This window comes from Chaetura pelagica, unplaced genomic scaffold, assembly GCF_000747805.2.
Source record: "Chaetura pelagica isolate M959 unplaced genomic scaffold, ChaPel_1.0 scaffold135, whole genome shotgun sequence".
Taxonomy (NCBI): domain Eukaryota; kingdom Metazoa; phylum Chordata; class Aves; order Apodiformes; family Apodidae; genus Chaetura; species Chaetura pelagica.
In genome coordinates this window covers 1,402,202-1,422,280 of record NW_009953649.1, presented here as the reverse complement: position 1 = coordinate 1,422,280, position 20,079 = coordinate 1,402,202, and the positions used below count along the sequence as shown (strand labels likewise).

At 41.1% G+C, this 20,079-nt stretch overlaps 1 protein-coding gene across 1 annotated transcript in view; it reads left to right on the top strand.

Moving 5' to 3' along the window:
* The window catches only part of AKAP12 (A kinase (PRKA) anchor protein 12), a 27,819-nt gene that overhangs the window by 2,786 nt on the left and 4,954 nt on the right, over positions 1-20,079 (top strand). Inside the window, exons 2-3 of the mRNA XM_010000003.1 lie at positions 5,567-9,345; positions 10,110-12,047. Of these exons, the coding sequence (XP_009998305.1) occupies positions 5,567-9,345; positions 10,110-12,047 (5,717 nt within the window). The remainder of the gene's footprint in view (positions 1-5,566; positions 9,346-10,109; positions 12,048-20,079) is intronic.

Sequence of the window (20,079 nt, the reverse complement as noted above, 5' to 3'; positions counted from 1 at the left end):
GAAGGAAGAATTTGTGAAATACATTGTCAAGCAGTGGTATCAGAGACTTTAAACCTTGTAGTTTAAAAAAAATTGTTAGAAGGGTAACACATGAATGTATATCTCTGTTATTTTGTCAATGCAAAGTGGGTGGTGTGTTTGTTTGATTTATTAGACCCAACCTCTTGAAATTGTGTTTAAAAGAATTAGCGTTTGTGGTATAATATCCGATTCTTACATTCTGCAGGGAAAACCTATAAGCAGAGCTTGCTGGTTTTTTAATTGCTAAAGTATCCAATTTCACTGATAATTCCAAATAGCTACTTTAAATAAATCTGTTCAGGGCAGGTTTTTCATATCTATTGTAATTTCAGACTGTGTTGATTTTCAAATTGCTGCTTCTCCATCTTTACCAGATTTTACACTTTCTTGATTTTTGTCATTAAATGCTTCTAGTAATAATTAGAAAAATTGTGCAGTTAAGGGAAAACTGCATTTAACAAATAAAATCTTGGTATATAGTGGACACTTGGTTCACATTATTTTTTTTTTTTGCCTTCTCCTGTTTCAGTGTCATGTGAGTATTGGAGCAGTAGGTGTTGTTTTACAAGTAATATTCAAAGCAAATCTAAATACAACTGAGGCAAATGATTGTAAAGTGCCCCTTCAGCCTTAAGGCTTCAGTGTTCATTTACGCTTGTGCAGACCTACTTGACAGTATTGTGTATGTGACTGAAAGCACGATTTGGTCTTAAATACTTAAATCATTGAATAAATGAAAACAGCACTAAGTCCTCTGAAGCCATTTGGTGGCCAGTGGAGTTTGTAAGGCGGGTGCAGGGTGTGTGTGACATCCATCTGAGAGATTGAGAATGTAGGGAATTCATGGAAAAAATCCAACGCCGTGCTGCAAATCCTTAGGGGGAAAAGTCAACCAGCTCCAGATGTTGACATGGTTGACTTGGAGCATATGAAGTGCTGTGGATTTAACTCTTGCAGTCAGAGTGCTTTTTGTAGCCCTCCAGCAACTATCAGGGGAGAAATACATTTTCACTTCTAGAGACAGATGAAATGGTGGGAGCAGTTAAGTTGCAGTGCCAACAGTGTCAATCAGCCTACTGACAGAGAAGTGTTATTTATTAATTTCATTTTTTAAATGGGATGAGACAGGAATTCAGTCATTCTGAAAGCACTAGTTTTCCAACATCCAAACCAGGACAGATCAGTATACTTCTGATAAGACAGAAAAAAATTTTTACCATAGACTAAGCTACCTATGAAATTGTGGAATCAAGCATTTTTGATTCCCTAAGACTGCCAGTCTTGTGCTTCTTTCAGAATAAAACAAAACACTTGCAGTTACAAAAACACAAGCAGCACCTTGTTTCAATTAAAAATATTTGAAAGCTTAACTGGTATGTAAACAGTTAGAATAGAATTTCAGCATTAGTTCTTAGCCAGAGTGGATTTAAATAGCAAAGTGGATCGATTTTTTATGATACCACCTTTGATTTTTAACACTACCTCTGGATAAATTTTTATTGTATTGTTTTCCTTGATGAGCACATAGCTGGTGAAGTGCAGCCCTGCGCATGACAGACGTAAAGAAATTGTGATCACAGCAGTGTTTTACTGGATTTTTAAATTATTTTTTTTCTGTAGGTATTCTGATGAAGGTCTCCTGTGTTTTTTAAAGATGCTTTAAAATTAATTAATTCAGAAAGTGCTAGTTGTCTGGCCAAAATACCTGTGGTAATAACATGCTACAGTACTCTGAGCTACAATAGCTTGTGTAAATAACTTCCAGAGCTTTCCAAGTGGAATATTCATGATTTGCTTTGTATTCAGGAGTGCGCTAACAATGTTTGGGCACCAAGAATGTCATTAATAAAAACATCATTAACAAATCTAATTGCTAAATATGAAGTTCAGCATTATAATTGACTTCTTGTGTCTTCTGTTTCTGTTGTGTCCAACTGGAGATAAAAATGCTCTTTGGGTTGTATATTGAGAAAGCACAACTTGGATATAAATTGTACTGCAGGCTTGTTGCACAGCAGCGGCAGCCTCCTGGCAGCTGGAAACAGGCAGGTGAATTCCCTCAATGGCATCTCCTCAAATGCTGAGGAAGGGCATCAGAAATTCAGTTTAAAACTCTTGAAGTGATTTAAAGTGCACAAAGTAGAATCTGGGAGCAACAGCAGTAGGTAACTTAACAGCTGACCTGTAAGTTCTGTGTTACATTGGGGATGAAATGCCTTCTGGACAGGCTAAATCTTTTTTGTTGTGGAATTGAAAGGGTCATGCCTGGACCTAAGTCCACAAATATACCCACTGTGTGCTATGAGAGAGTGATGGAAGTGTCATGTGTGTAGCATAGTTGCAGCTTTTCAGACTAGTATTAAAAGTATGTATTCAGTGAGTCAACTTTTTTGTTAGTTTTTCCTTTTGCATTTTATTCAATGAAGTATTGCAAGGTAGCCTGTTTGCTGGACTCATAAGGAACACCTAATTACAGTCAGCCTGATTTAACAGTTGTGAAAGCTTACCACTGTGCCTCTAAACTCTGTTCTCTTTTTAGGATTGCATTTGCTATCTTAAAACGTACCTATACCTGCAGATTTTTTCATAGTAACTCAGCTCTTGCCACTTAAAAAGCATTTTGCAGATACTGAGTCTATGTCTTAGAGTGTTATGAACACATCAATTTATGACTCAAATATGCTATAATCCTTTGAATGTTTATCATGACTATGAAGAGATGCCTCTGTGTGCTAGTCTTGCATCTTACTGCTCACTTTGGAAATACCTCACTCATTCATATCCTGCATCATTCCCCTCTTAAACACTAAATTTCTGTTCAGGAATAAAAAAAAAAGAAATGCATCCTCCGCTGCAAATATTTTTTAATTTTTATTTTTAAATCTCATTACTTTCAAAGCATGCAAGAGGTCTGTTTACAAGAGGATAGGGTAACCCTTCTAAAGCTGCATCTCTAGCTGCCCACCAGCTGCCCACAGCAAGTCACAAGTGTCTTGGAAGTCTCCTCTGCTCTTGCTGCCTTCCTGCTTCTGGTCTTTCCCAGCATTTCCCACTGGCTCTCAGCCTCATTTTTTGCTCTGCCTTTGTCCGAGTCATGTCTCATGGACAAATATTTATTTAACATTAAATGATCAGTGTTTCATTTCATAGCTGCCTTCCTGCTTCTGGTCTTTCCCAGCATTTCCCACTGGCTCTCAGCCTCATTTTTTGCTCTGCCTTTGTCCGAGTCATGTCTCATGGACAAATATTTATTTAACATTAAATGATCAGTGTTTCATTTCATAGCTGATGATTTCATGAAGAAAGATAAAAAAAAAAGTACTTCCTTGGCTTTATCTTTGTGTAGTCTCAGCTGCGAACTACATCTTTAACTCATAAGAGCCCAAAAATGTTAATAAAATAAGCACATCAGGTTTTCTTTGGTAGCCATCTTAAAAGAGAGTTCAAAAGTGTTCTTGCTTCTTCTTGCTGTGCCTAAACCTTATTTCCATTCACTGACTAAAGTGTTCTTGTAGTGAGTTATTTTTTGCTCCATGTTCTGGTGTTTGCAAGAGGTGTATTACTAGGGGAGTAATAACCCTGGGTTCCTCAGAAAAATGCCAATTTCTTCTTACCCTACTCCCTCACAAATGACTTGGTTCAAACATCTCTGTTTTAAAATGTTCAGAGACTTAGGGTGTTATCAGAGGTCAGACTTCTAGGTGAATTAGGAGTTAGCAATTAAAGGAAATAATTTTAAACTATTAGATAAAGGGAAAAATAAAAAGCTTTACTCATGTCAACTGAGAAACAACAACCAGTAGGCTGCTGATAGGGAATATAAACATAATTTGCCCTCTATAGTTATTAGAAGCCAGTATACTTGTAGATTTAGTTTTGCTTATTCTTTATTTCTGGAAATCAGGTGGTCCAGCCCCTGTACAAAGCAGGCCAGCTGCAGAGTTAGATCCACCTTAAAAGATGGGTCAAATTAAAAGTAAATAACTTTGGGGGATTCAGTAATGCATGTACTTGTGAAAGCTGTGTGCTGCGTATCTTTGGGCATCAAAGTAGCACATGTACAACTGAAGAGGCCATGCCTTCTCCCAAGATGTTGCTGTTTAACATTTGTTTATTTGTTTGTTTTTGTTGTCTTTGCATTCCAACAAGTCTGGTTAGACAGAAAAGCACTATCACTCATGACCTTGCACTTTCACCTGTTGAACGAAATCAAGGGTCAAGAGAAATCATGAACTGAAATCCTGGCAGTATTCAAGCTCAAGAGTCTTTTGGTGTCTTGACCATGCCATAGATTTTGTCTTCACTTGTTGCCCAGTTAATCATCAAGCATGTTCATCACACAGTTATTACTATTATTAAAATTCTCATTATAGGCAACAGCAGTTTTACCTCCTCTTTTTGTGTTTAAATGAGAGAAGTTAAAGACTTAGTGTCCTTGTTCCTTCCTGCCCCTTCCCTCCAAAGTTTCTTAGTTGAGGCACAGGGAGCCTGAAGTTTTGTGCTCTAAACTGGATGTGTACTGGCTTCTTAACTGCTGCATTCCAGGGGGTTTAATGCATATGCCAGTCCATGAACTCTGGCAGCCCATGGCTAGAGGGAGCAATAATACTTAAATGGTTCCAGCAAGACTGAGAGGATGATTGCCAGTGTCCTAAAGGTAAAACTCAAAACAGCACTCAAGAAAGAGATAATGCAAACACAGCCTTGTGAGCAGTGGAGAGTAGGGTTTCACCTGCCTGATTTAAGTGATGAGGAATTGCTGTAGATGAGGTTCTTGTCTGGCCATAGTGGTGATGTGATATATGGGAGAATTCAAAGATCCATGATATTTAAAACAAATGTGTTGTAGTGTAACTGCTTTGGGGGTTACAGGTTTGCAGAAAAATAGGAAGTTTCCCATGAGTGTTTTCAGATCCTACTATTCTTTTGGGACAGAGCTGTAAAATTAACTTTTCTTGTCAGCATTTTAGGTCACCACACTTTTAAAATTATTTTTTTCTTTTCTTTCAGAGGTCTCTGTGTGGAAAGGATGCTGAGCTTTACTTCAAGAATAATTATATATATTGTTCTCTCTGTTCTTTCAGTAATGATAGGATAGAACTAAGTTTGCCTTAAAGTAAAAAAGAAACAAAGAAACAAAACCCCAAACCCAAAAAGCCACACTCCATTCCCTCCCTTTGCCCCCCCCCCCAAAAAAAAGGCATCACACCAACAAAACTGCAAAAGAAGGAGAGAGAATAAGATAATATGAGCTTAAAAGGTGCATTTGCAAGTAAACTTTGTAAAGACCATACAATGATATGAAGAAGGAAAGGAATCATAGTAATCTTATAACAAAAACTAGTCCTTTGAAAAAAACCCCACAAATGCTTAAGAGTAGCACATAGATGAGGCACACAGGTAATGTGGAACATACCTGTCTAGGAAAGTTTGATTAAAATGAAAAAAGTATATACTTTTTATATAGGAGTATAATATAACATTAAATTAAGAAGGGAACTTATTTTTTTTTTCTTCTCTCTCTCTTTTTTTTTTCTTTTAACAGTTGGACAGACAGAACATTCCAGTGCAACTTTGAAGGAAGACACTGGAACTATGGAGACACGTCCATCTGACTCAAGTGCCAGGGATGGTGTAGATGCGGAGAAGGAGGATGCTCATACAGTTAATCAGTTGGAAGAAGACGCAGAGGACGTTGACCATGCATCTGAGCCACAATCTTATGATCTGGGTTTTAAAAAGGTTTTTAAATTTGTTGGATTCAGATTCACAGTAAAGAAGGAAAAGACAGGAAAATCGGAGCCAGTTCAACTCCTTACCGTAAAAAAAGAAACAGAAGTCCTTGAAGGAGCTGATGATCAAAAAGAAGTCAGCTCAGAAGAAACAGCAGTGCCTGAGGATGCACGCTCTGCAGAAGATAACACCAAAGACACACTGAAAAATGAAAAAACGGAAGATGAATCTCCTAAAACACCAGAAGCAAATGAGATTTGTTCTCAGTCAGCTGCCTTAGCCACTGATACTGCATCACCCTTAAGAAAATTTTTTACTCAGGGATGGACTGGGTTTAGAAAAAAGAAGAGCTTTAGAAAGCCTAAGGAAGATGAACTACAGTCTCCTACAAAAGAAGAGGAGCAAGAAAAAGAGGGAGCAACATTAAAAACTGAAACCAGTGAAAAGGAGGAGAAATCTGAGTTTGAGAAGCAAGGTGAAGAGAAGAATGTGACGGCAGTAACTATTGAAGTGCATGAGAAGGAGCAAACTGAAGGTGAAAAACAAGCACCAAAAAAGATTGTGGCAGCCATAGGAGTTGAAGGATGTGAGAAGGAAGAGCTAATCAAGCATGGTGATCAGGGACAAAAAGAGGGTGTAGAGGCAGCAGCTGTTAAAGAAAGTGTGAAGGAGAAAAAATCTGAAGATGATAATGAAGAAAGGAAACTGTTGGAAGTGTCAGAAGATCTTGGTAAAAAGGAAGGAAAAACTGAAGAGAAAGAAAGTGAGGTGACAGAGAAACCGCTAAAAGCAGAGTCTGTGGTACCTGTTATCAATGCTAGTGTGAATGGAGAATTGGAAACATCCTCAGAACTACCTGAGGTAGAAGAAACAGAGTCACTTGGAGTCAAGCATGAAATACAGGAGAGAGCTGAAATATCCTCTGAAGAGAAACTTGAAGCAGGATCTTTGGCAATTAAAATTTCTGGTGAACAGCTTAAAAAATCTGAAGGAAGGGAAGAAAGTAAACCTGCTCCACTGGCGAAAGAAGTATTTGATGAAAAAACAGAGGAAGCAGAATTGAAAATTTCACCTACATCAGAAGGCATCAGTGGAAAGTTAGACACACAAGGAGAAGCTCAAGATAAAACCACAGAGAAGAAAGAAAGTGAAGAACATGAGACTGAACGTTCAGTTGACACAGAGGATGATCAGCAGTCAATCAAGCCCATTGATGCAAGTCTACAGGGAAAAACTGGCATAGTTACAACTGAGCCTGTCAAAGCAGATGAAGTAACCTCAGAAATAGCTCCTGAAGAAGCAGCTGGAAAGAGGCCTCCAGAAGGTATCACAAATGAAGCTGAACTACTGTCTTCTCAAGAAAAAACTAAAATACAAGGCAGCCCTTTAAAGAAGCTCTTTACAGGTACTGGATTAAAAAAACTGTCTGGAAAGAAGCATAAAGGCAAAAGAGAAGAATCTAAGTTAGGAGAACAGGGAGAACCCATTCAGCACTTATCAGATTCCCCAGATAGCCCAGAGGAACAAAAGGGGGAGAGTTCTGCTTCTTCTCCTGAGGAGACAAATGAAATTCCTTCTTTAGAAAAATCTGTAGATGGAGTACAGGTCACTGAAAATGAAGATTCTGCAGTTTCAGATGTGGAGCGAAAAAGAGAAAGTGTTACACCCTGGGCATCATTTAAAAAGATGGTAACTCCCAAGAAACGTGTCAGAAGACCTTCTGAAAGTGATAAAGAAGAAGAAGTTGATAAGACAAAGAGTGCTTCCGTGACTGCAACTGAAAACACTGTTGATGAAAATCAGGGAGAATTAAAAGAAAATGGAATTGACCAGAAACCAGAGAAAGCCCCAGAAGAGCCCAAAAGAAAGGTTGACACCTCTGTGTCCTGGGAAGCTTTTATATGTGTAGGTTCTTCAAAGAAAAGAGCGAGGAAATCGTCATCATCTGATGAAGAAACTGAACACAAGCTTGGTCAGGAAAGCCAAAAAGTAGAAGAATCTGGACACAGCAAAGAAGCGACAACAGATGCACTTCTTACTAGCTCTCAGGAGAGTGATCAGGGACAAGGGAATTCTTCCCCAGAACAAGCTGGAAGCCCATCTGAGGGTGAAGGAATTTCAACGTGGGAATCATTTAAAAGGCTAGTCACTCCAAGAAGGAAATCCAAAACCAGAATGGAAGAGAGAACTGAAGACTCTGTTGCGGGATCTAGCCTGGAGCATTCAACATCTGATGGTGAGCCTGGAAAAGATGAGTCTTGGGTTCCATTTAGAAAACTGATGACTGGACGGAGGAAGAAAAAGTCAGATGGGAAGCTAGAACCAACTAATCTTAAACAAGCACGGGAAGACATGGCAGAAACAACTGAAGAAGATTCAGATGTTCCAGCTGTTGTTCCTTTATCTGAATACGAAGCAGCAGAGCAGGATAAAATAGAAGCCCAAGAAGCAAAAAATACTGAAGCGATGAGAGAGCAAGCCTCAGAGCAAGAGAGAGCAGAAAAAGTAGAGGAGACTCTAAGAATTGAGCAGGCGCATGAAGGGCTGGTGCATGCAGTTACTGTTACTGTTGTGGAAGGGGAAAGGGCGGTTACTAGTATTGAAGAAAGGTCACCATCTTGGATATCTGCTGCTCTGACAGAGTGCATTGAGCAAGCAACAGAGGAGGAAGAGAAAGAAACTGAGAAAACGTTTGGATCGGATGTTATTGTGGAAGAAGAAGTGGTGGCTGCTAAGACAGTGCCAGACACGAGAAAAGATTTAAGTGATGACACCACAGCAAGTGAGTTAGAGCCAACCTCAGAAGCAGTGACAGCTCTGGAAGAGACTGCAGAAGCTTCTGGTGCTGAAGAAACAATAGAAGTGTCCCTTGCTGAGGAGACAACTGAGATGGTTTCTGCTGTTTCACAGTTGATAGAAACTCCAGATACTACAGAGGAAGTTACACCTGTCCAAGAAGTAGAGGCCACTGAACAAAACTTGAAAGAATTGGATAAACAGACACAACAAGTTCTTCACGAAGTTGCTGAAAGAGTAAAGTCAGTAGATACAGCCCAGCTGGTTAGTGACAGAACCACGACGGCAACTGTAATTACAACAGTGCAAGGAATTGGGTCAGAAGTGAAAGATGATGCTAAAGGAGGAGAAATTTTAGTCCAGGAAACTGTTTTGCCTGAACAGTCATTGAAAAAAGAACATAAGGAGGATGACCTCCAGCCCCTGGGAGTTGCAGGAAGCATTCAAGGCCAAGCCGGAGTTGAAGAGAGTGTCCTACAAGAAAGTTCAGAGAGAAGTGAAATACTTGCTGCAACGGAGGAAAGCACAGAAGGACGTGAAAACGTGGGTATTGTAAGAGATGAAAGTCAGTGGAAGGTACGTGAAGAACCAGTTATAGAAGACCGTGAAGAAATATCTGAAGCTCAGAGGACAGTAGAGGAACCTTCATCACGAGACTTTAACATAATCAAAGCAGTCACTCCCAAGGAAGAGCTGTTGGCAAAGCAGGAGCCTTCAGAACAAGAGAAGCTGCCCACAACAGACTTGACAGTAGATGAGACAAGAGATGAATGTATTTCAGAAGTGCAGGCTGCAGTAAGTATTACATACAACACAAAGGTTCATCTGTTAAAGAATAGTATCAGCAAGTGTTACATATTATACCTAGTTTTAAACCAGGTTGTGGCAGTATTACATTCAATGGCCTCCTTTGTGCAGCCTGAGGCAACTGAAGTTTGTTTCCAGTGAGACAGACACACAGATGTCCAGAAGCAGCAGCCACTGAGGCTTGTATGGGGTGAGGTGGATTGAGTTCCTGCAGAAATGGGGTGGGAGATGGTGTATGTACATCAGAAGGTGCCAAAACAATTGCAATTAGTGCTCCTGCACAGTGAATGTGACTGAAGGTATTACATGAAAACATGCAATACATATGTGGTCCATATGGTACCATAGGTAGCAGATGATATGTTAATTTGTAGGTACAAATAAGTAGATGCTTCTTCAATGGGAGGAAAATAAATTACACACTGTCTGCAGCTTTAAATGTGCAGGAGCTATTGTGACTAAGTTCCTACTTTTTTCCCCTCCTTCCCCACCATCTTCCTGGTTTAGTTTTTGTTTCAAGTGCTGTTTGTTACCCTTTGCTTTAGGCTGCCATTTGTTTAATGAGCTCTGTGGCCTGAGAAACTGAACGTGAGCTGGGATCTTGGCGACTCACTAATCTCAGTGTCATCACCTCATGCTCTTCTTATACTGCTCCTCTTCCTGGTTGTTCCTTCTGGTGCTATTTCACCCAGAACATTTCTGGTCACTTCTGCTCATACTGTTTTTCACAGGTCTGTTGCCATTCTCCACAGGTGCAGGACAAGACAGAAAGAGAAACCTCTACCTTGGGCCTTACAGCTGAAGAGTCTGTGCAGCTTGCAAGAGAAGACAAAATCCTCACTGTGGGACCAGAGTGCACAGAAGCAGCTGAAACTGTGATTCTTGCTAAGTCTGAAAGACAAGATGAAATTCCTCACTTAGACTCACAAGAGCAATCTTGTGCTAAAGGAGTTCCTAGCAGGGCACCAGCCCAGAGAGAGGAAGAGGAAGAAGACACTGTGCTTCATGGAGTTAAAAGCACAGAAATTGCTATTTCTGAGGTTCCTCTGCAGAATGAGGTAGAAACCCCTGCCCTTCCTTCAGAAACAATTGGCTCAGAAGCAGCTGCAGATGCTGAGCAGAGTGTGAGGGATGAGGCTGACAGGCAGATTATAGCAAAAGATTCTGTGCTTATGCTACAGCCACAAAGAGCAGAAAAAACTACTGAAACCCCCTCCCAGAGTGATGAAACCCAAGGTGGCAAAATGGAAGATGCTCTGCTCGAAACTGAAACACACTTACAGAGCAATACCGTGATCAGTGAGGCTCCCACACAGGTTGAAGCAGACAGCATATCTAATTTAGCATCAACAAGCCCAGATATCACTGAAAATGGAAGCACTGTCCTCACTGACATAAGTCCTAAGGCATGTGAAACACTAAGCAGCCTAGTTGAAGAAGCGACTGCAGAAAAAGAACAAGAACTGGTAGAAACTTCCAACTGTCAATACTTTCAAAAAGAAGAAAACAAAAATGAGCAGCCATTGGAAGGAGCTGAAGACATATTTGAATCTGGAAATCATGAAGCTGTGAGAGGTGATGAATATTCATCTGCTGTCCAACAAGAAGTTTTAACTGTGCAAGAGGAGGGCTCTGACTCAGCCTTCCTACAAGCTGAAAGCTTGGAGGGTCTGAAAGCGCCTGTGCTTGTAGCAGCTGCAGCAGTTGAAGAGCATGTCATGGCAGAAACCATAACACCTGCAGACAAAACAGCTGAAACCGCACAGCCCTTGGCAACCACACCAGAGCAAATGACTTCTGAAGAGGTCCCAGTTACTACTGTTGAGTATTCAGACTGTGGGACTACAGAGCTTCAAAGTGCAGGAGCACCTGAGCCTCAAGTGACTTCTGCTTCCATGAATGGAATATCAGAAGAACCAGAAAGGCCCCAAAGTACAGGGCAAAATGAACAAAATGGTATTGCTCTAAGTGACAGTCTGTCTGCCACCCACATAGAATTTGAGAAGGATGTGACTATAGAGTCCCAGAGTACAAAAATTGTATTGAATGCCATCCAGACAGCTGTTGACAAACTTGCAGAGACAGAAGAGTCAGCTGCCTTTGAGTCAGAGCAGCGCATGAAGTCCATAGGGAAAAGCCCATCAGATGCAAACACACCTGAGCTGCTGGAAAGTACACAGATAGATCATCAACTTCCAATAAAACAGAAAGAGATGCAGAGTAAAGAACAAGAGCTCCAGCAATCAGGAATAGTGAAAACTGCTACTTTAACAGAGTCTGCAGGAATTCATGCAATTGTAGAAAAAATGAAAGATGTGCTGTTAACTTCTGAGATGCTGCAAGATGGACAGAGTCAGAATTCTTTAACAATTGTGACTAGCCCTGAAGACATTTCAAAGGAAGGTGTGAGACTTCAGAAAACAACACTAGAACTAAGTGCTTCAGAAGATTCAACCAAAGACCCCCTAGACACACACCTACCAATATTAAGGGAAAAAGAGGTTGGGCGGATTATGGAAGTCCCAGGCCAACATACGGATCAGCAAACATGCAGAGAAAGTGAGGAAGAGCAGCATCAGCTGCTAGTGGAAGATGGGAAAACACAGACATGGGAGGATGGTGGTTGCCAAGACGAAGCATCTTGTGATAGTCCACAAAGTCAGAATGCAGTGGCTTCTGAGGCCTTGAATGTAAGTAGTATTTTTAGCCAGCGATTTCTTTCTTTTTCCTAGTTTTGGCGGTTTCTGAAACTTAGTTTGTAATATTCTATTGGTTTTTTTAAATTCTATTAAAAGGCAGCTGCTCCTTAGTTTAACCAACAGACTACAGATTTTTTTTTTCCTATCTTTTTTTTTCTTAACAATTTACAATTCCTCTGTGGCTATTCAGCACCTTGTTTATTTTCTGTACAGCTCCTCTCACTTTAATGGCCTTTAACCTGGCCTGTAGTTTAGGGTGATACTTCTTGGAGGTACAAAATGTGGTTCCAGTTTTTCTAGATACATATTCATATGGCACGTATTTAATGTATAGTATTTAATCCTCAGAAGTTAAAATCCTAAAAGATATGAGTATTGCCTTTGGTTATAAACCTGGAGTGCCTCATGTAGCCAAGCTCTTTGGACTTCAGTGAATCAGAAGTGATAGGTACAGTCTCTCCCTAGGATATTTACTGTATTTGCTTAACTAAGACCTTTATCTCTGTTTTTGAGAACTGCTTGGGAAAATCAAATTGAGAGAGTGAGTTGTCATTAATGAAGCTTTTTTTACCATCATCTCTCTTTCAGATGTGCTAAACATCCATACGGCATTTGGAGAGATGCCAGTCCTAGAGAACATCTGACAATCCTGTGACAGAACCAGGAGCTTTATTCACTACCCTTTATTCTTGGATGTTAACATCTGCTCTTTGAAGACCTCACCTTTTTTGTCATTTCTACTAAGAAACAATGCCTTTAATGTTGGCTATATCCACTTGTGCATTCCATTCAAAAGTTATTTGCCTCTACCCAGAATACACCATTTAGACTGGAGATGCACAACTGAGTGAATGGACAGACACTTAAATTCGTGCCACAGTTATTTCTGTCCCCTCACTTAACGTGTGTCCTGTCTGTCCCATCTCCTTAAATCCCTTCACTCATCCCTGAATCCACCGACCTTCTTTCTGCAGTCTCCCTTACCCCCCACACCTTCCGTAGCTGCCTTGATTTGACCTGTGAGTGGCCATAAATGCTGCTCAACTTGTGTGTGAGGGGGAAGAGGAGAGCTGACTGGTGGGAACACTTGAGACTTCTGGCTGAGTAGCAGACATATTTTTATCAAACGGCAGGAACTGGATCACACAGATTCTCAAGCAAGATGCCTAAGGTTGCTGCCTTTCAGTCCCATTCAGGTATCTATCCATCTATCCATCAGTTGTATTTGTGCAGGCCTGATTTAGTCAGAAATTACGGTGTAGTTTGAATGGTGATTGAAAATACCATTCTTCTGTTGTTCCAGACTTCAGGTCTCAGGACTGGATTGTAATGTGTTGAATATTTATATGTATGTCTTAACCCCAGTTCTGATTTTAATGTAGAGCTATGATACTTCTGTACTATTTAGGCATACCCTCAAATGAATTTTGTGGAGTGGCCTCAGGAGGAAATGGATGCCCTTGGAGCGGAAATGGATAACATGTAGTTTCCTATTTATTGTTCCAGGTTTTTCCCCTTGTAAAATCTCTCAAAAACTTAGCTGTCTTGCTTTGAATATTTATATGTGTATCCTAAACCCAGTTCTGATTTTCAGGTAGAACTATGATATTTCTAAAGACAAAAGGAGAGCCTGACCTATGTCAGATCCACCAACCACTTCTACTTGTAGTCCTCCCTGTTCTTTGAGAACCCGTCAGTCTTACCAGTTCCCTGCTCTCTTGCTCATGTAGTACCACAACCTTCAAGTCACAACCCTCTCATTCCAGTCTGCTCATTTCTGGTCACTGCCCCATCCAACCACAAGTCTTTACTCACAACCTACACCATCTAAGATCCTACCTGCATGTCAGTTTTCTCCTTTCTCAGCCCCTGCCTGAACCTCTTTCCCACTACAGCATTTCCTGAAATCCTTCCAGCTCCCATCAATGCCCTGTCCTCACTGAGGGAGGAGTAGGAAGAAGGGTAAGAACTTGGTGATGAATTCTGCCTTGGATTGTTGATGAGACCTTTGGGGTGCTGAGATCTTAAAAACCTTCACTTAGGGTTCACTTCAGACTGACAGAAGCTTATACCAGAATGAGCAGGGTGGTTTAATGATGGAAAGAGGCCCCAGGACTTACCCAACAGGAGTTGGTCCTCTCTTCTGTTTACATTAAAATCGAACATGGGGTACAAGTCCGTACTTTCAGCTCTGATGTCTAAAGCGAAGGTTACAGATCGCACTTTGTGAAACTGATGCCCATCAAGTTGAACAGTAGCTCACTATCCTACCTGTATAGTAATTTATTTTAAAATCAACTTTTAGTGTACAAATGCTCTTGTTATGGCAGGTGCTTGCCTCTCCTTGGGGCTGCACGTACAGCAAGCAATGTGACTGATTGCACTGGTGTGATTGCACCATCTGGTGCTGCCCTGCGTGGAAGCATCAAAAGAGTTTTCCTTACCTCAGAGCAAATTATATAAATATTTAAAGCCAAACAATGTGGTTTCAAACAATCCAGTCTGTCTCTGTCCATTGTTAGTGGCAGCTTTCCCCCTTAGCTTTGGGTAATTCCAACAACCTCGGTTGGTTTCCACAGGTTTAAGTTGGCTTGAAAGTTAGTCATGCTCATAATAACACCTCACAAGTGCAAACTTGGCTGAACTTGTACAAATTGTATACCTATGTACGTTAAGCCATATTGCAATAACTGCAGCAGGTAAAATGAAATAACAATAGCATGACCTGTGTAATCCCAATTCTTACGTTTGTAGCTCTGAAGCTGTTAATAATAATGTAAAGTTAATTCCTGTCTGAACCTCATTTACATAAAGCTAGCTTTACAACAATGTAAATTGTATGTTGGTAATAACTGGACAGGCAGGTGCTTAAACTTGCCTGTTTTCTACATTAATCCAGGGCCTAGGTAAGGAATGCAACATACTTAACTATAAAACAAATACAAAAGCTGCTTCTTATAACTGACAGCTAAAAACTAGTGCACTTGAAACCACACTAACGGTGCAAGGAGCATGCCTCCACATAAAGATACTACTTTGTCCCAGCATAATTGCTTTGGCCTCTGAAACTCTCATTTGAGACTGTGACTTCTGGCTTGTGCTTAGAAGCTTGAAGCTTTTTCTAATCCAATGTACTGGGTTACCAAATTTGATTTTGTGTTTTTAAGGTAGATTTTCATTGATTAAATAAAATACACTACAAATTTGTTCTTACATGTGGATGTGGTTTTTTTTCATCTTGCTTCGTGTAAATTATTTTCTGATCATTGCTTCATCTTCAGAGTTAGATTTTCTCCTGACAAGTCATTTGTTGTTGACTGAAGTTCAGCTTTTGTTTTGAATTAAACTAAATATTAAACTGTGATTTGGTCATAAGTTTCCGAAGAGTGTACATACTTGAGAAGAAGTAGTAAGAATAAGATACTTCAGAAGACTGTGAAGAAAGAAGTCCTCCATTAAATTCAAGATAAGTAACAGTATTCAGTGAGCCAGAGTGAAAAATCAGGGTATCATATGACTTGCTGGTCTAAGTACTAAAAAACCCAACAAAGCAACAAAATGAACATCCATGAAAAAATTTACATAAAGTTGTAGGTTAAGGACCTTAGGCCTGAAACAGGTATCTTCTAGGCTTCTCACTTAGGCTTAGCTGGCGTATACTCCTCATGACACGGAACATCAGAGGTGGTTATGGTTTAAGATCACAGACCTTTGACTTCAGATTTTAATTTTTTCCCACTATGTTCTATGGCTGGAGATGGTTAGCAGCTTTGTATCTCAAAAGACTTGTACAGATTCATACCTGAACTCATTTTGTAAGGCTACACATTTTCCTTCCTATCTCAGCTAAGATGCTAAATCTAATACCTGCAACTATTTGACTGCAATGGTTATAGCAAAAGCAAAGACATAGCAACACTACAGAATGCCTGTCCTTGGTTTCAGGTTGCATCTGGGGGCTCATACTGCAGGTGACTGATCTCACTGGTGAATCCTGACATCTGGAGGTCTAGGTGAAACCAGCATCTCCCACCAGACCTTGTGTTCAATGCACACAACCTCTGCCAGTCCTTATGCAAGGTTTATGCATTTATACTATCCTGTTACTTGTTGATGTAAAGTTCCTAAGCAGGTATCAAAGTAAGGGTCAAAGACCAAGTCTCGTGCATCCCAAGGAGGTTTGTGTGCTGTTTTAATGCTGCTTTACTGGCAATGGCTCAAGTATCCTGTCTATTAGCTGAAGCTATGGAAGTTAATCTGGCTTTCCCAATCAAATTCAGAACATAGGGGAGGCAGCTGTGCTCAGGTAGGAACCTGCACAGCTTGGATACAGGCAGGTCGCTAAAAGCACAGAGAATTCCAGAGATGGCCAAATGCTGGATGATTGTTAGTCACACTGGCACATGGGAGGGGAGCAGGCCTGAGAAGGCTGATGAGCCTGTGAGGAAGGACGTGGTTTAGAATGAGGAACAACGTGGAGTAGAAGGCCCGTGGGACTGGTAGCACAGGGTTGGAGTCCTGATACCAGGAAGATGGATGAGGTGGTAAAAAAAGGTGACTTTTAGCTCTGTGAACACTTGAAGATGCTGCTAGCAAGATGGAAGCTTAGCCATCACAATGCTAATATCAAATTTAGGGCTGATGTAATTTCTAGTTGGACACTAAATTTAGTCTTTACAAAACTGAGAATGAAATACAAGGTTGTAGTAAAGGTCTGTGGGCTGTTCTGCTCCCACACCCTCTTGAAAAAATAGTAACTTTTTTAAATTGGAGGAACAGGTTTAAGAAGTGTCTCCTGATCCTCCTTGAAAATGACATCTGTTTCCAGAGCTTGAAGAACCCGCATGCCTGAGTCCCTGGTGCTGGGACTGGTTTTATGATGAAATGAGGGAAGCAGAAGTCCAATATGCCATGGGTGCTGCTTCCTGGAGATGGTATCTGTGTGAAGTCCTGTGCAGCTTGACTCTCCTAATAATCTAGCCTACAGATATGTCCCTGTCATTTCATGGGAACAACTCAAATTTTCAAAGGCAAATATAAACCGCCCATTATTCTGCAGCTGACATGAACAGTTCTAAGCTAGAATATTTGCTGAACAATCTTGAAAAGAGCATTAATCTCTTTGGCATAAGTCTCCCTGGTGAGGAAATACTTTTATTGGATTTTTGCATAATCTGTCTTGATCCTGCAATTGGATTCAGACTCATACATCTCTTTCCTCCCCACAGTAGAGCCAGTTAATACCTCTCAGTTGCAAGGGGGGAGCCTGCATTGATATGAATGGTGTGGCAAAGCTTGGGTGTGTTGCTTACAGTTCTTTATACAAATGTGTATTTAAATGAAAAACAAAAACCAACAACGAGCAGACAAACCCTTTAAGCCATTATCTATATTGATTGGTATAAGTAGGCTTATCTTCACTACGGCAGTGTATTGACTATGTTAAAATTGCTATTTTGTTTTCTTTCACTCATAACCAGTAGTTGCTCATGGAAAGAAGAAATATTTATTTCTGGAATAATTTCTTGATGTGTTGCAGGGCTCTGGATTTTCCTGTTATTTATTAGTTCTGTATTTTTCCAATAAAAGAGACATCACATTTTGGTTTTGCTTTCCTACCAGAGCTCGACTCACTGGTAAGTATCAAACTCTGCAATGTAAGCAGTAGAGAGGATTTTGCTTAAAACTTAAAAAACTCCTGGTTTTGGTTGTGGGTAATGTACAGGAGCACAGCAACAAGGTACTGTAATACCTCTATGTCATACCGTAGCAAGACCTGGCACATCACTGAAAAACAATTAATGCCTCTTGAATTTGAGCTGTAAAATATGTAAGGCGTTGATTAATTGAGTCCATGGAGTGGCAAACTGCAACAAACAGGGAAGTAGCAGTGAGTACTACTGACAACATGCAGGAGAGCAGAGAAGCTCAGTTGGAGAACTCCAGGAGCAGAGACAGATGTGTGCCAAGTGATATAAGATTGATGTTACTGGGAACAAAACTGTTTATCGTGACAAACTTGGAATTCAAAGAAAATCAGGCTCCACAATCTGTTGCAAAATGAGCAAGATACCAAAATTACTTTAAAAAACTGAGTGCTTTTATGGAGCATGGATTTGTGAGCTGTTTGTGGCTACCCAGTAAAGCAGAACAGCTTCTCCAGAGCAGCTGGGGGAAAGCAGGATGGAAAGCAAAGACTGAGAGCTTTTAGGGACCACGGGTCCCTCTCTGCACAGACAAGTGGGAAATGGAAGGGAAAGGCAGGATCTTGTTTCTTTATTCACTACCTTTTGTCCTGTAGCCAGGAAATAACACTGTGCTGGCTATGGAGCTTACATTTTAGGAATTTAACTTTTACTTTCATACTCTCTGTGTCCTCAAACCAAATGCATTTTAACCCAAAACACTTTATATGACTTGAGCCTGCTGTGACCATGGGCTGCTCCTCTAGGCAGAAATGTTCTGAACCACTCATTGCTATGTACAAGCCCCCAGCATTAAAAAAACCCCACACTTACCTCCCCAAAACCAAACACAAAACAAAACCCCAACAAAGCAAGCAACAAAAACTCAAAATGAAGTGAGTTCCTTCTGTACATAGTGGAGAGAAAAACAGCTTTATAACAAATAAAGTCCATCAATAAATACTCAACTGCAGCATATATGGGCTTTATGGACACAGTGGCATCTCTGAAGTCCATTTTAAAGAGCATGTTCACACATCCATGTGAGCGTTTGAAGTAAGAATATCTTGACTTTCAATATAAGTCCATATCTTTACAGTAACACTTAGCAATGAACCAAAGATGCTGTGATGCTAGTGGTTCTCCTTTCTGCAGGGGAGAGGCGGGGGTTCTGCCCTGCTGAAGTTCCTCTGTCATCTGCTTGTCAGCTCATGGCTCTCCCCTAGCAGCACTGCCAACAGAGTGGGTACACAAAACACCCCTCAAAGCCCACTCCCCCTTCCTGTCCTGTTCTCCTCACTCAGGGCCAGGGGATATGTGATGACTGGGCATCCCAGGAGCTGGTCACTGAGGATGCTGTTCTTTGCATCTTTTGTTCTCTCCAACAACTTCTTTTGCCTCCAGCAGCTCTTCCTACAAGAACTGAGTGCACAGACCCAGAAAAAGACTTCCCTTTGTCCACAGAGGCAAAAATTTCAAGAACAGTGATATATCCTGGAGTTTAGGAAACTGGCTGGCTCTCTCACACTTCAGAACATCTATTGTCATATATATTCCTATCTATCTATCTATCTATCTATCTATCTATCTATCTATCTATCTATCTATCTATCTATCTATCTATCTATCTATCTATCTATCTATCTATCTATCTATCTATCTATCTATCTATCTATCTATCTTATCTATCTAATCTATTACCTCAAAGTGCTTACAGTGGAAAGAAAGATACTCGTCCAAGGCCCTCCCTCAGGTCTTCCCATAGCTCAGAGTGTCCTCACCAAGATGCTGACAAGGGAGGTCAGTGGCAGTGTGGCAGTGGAAGTGTCATTTCCTACCTCCTGAATGGTTGGTGACACCAAGGCACCAGCCTGATCCCAGTCAGCCCTGTATGGCAGGTGTGACAGTAAAAGGAAGTTTTTTTCTCATCAGTGAAGATGTGAAAAGGCCCCTCCTTGTGTACCAGCCACTGCAAGCCTCAGCACTTCGTGCTCCACTCTCTGGGGCAAGCCTGCTGCAAGGCAGGGCTCCGGGAGTCCCTTCTGCTCCCTCCGGCTTTCCAGTGCAGCGCCCCGGTATAGGGATGCTGCTAGGGAATGCTCTGGGCGTGCAGTGCCTGCACCTGTGCAGAGCTGCCGGCCCCTGTGCAGAGCTGCCGGCACCTGTGCAGAGCTGCCTGCACCTGTGCAGAGCTGCCGGCCCCTGTGCAGAGCTGCCGGCACCTGTGCAGAGCTGCCTGCACCTGTGCAGAGCTGCCGGCACCTGTGCAGAGCTGCCGGCACCTGTGCAGAGCTGCCGGCACCTGTGCAGAGCTGCCTGCACCCGTGCCGAGCTGCGGC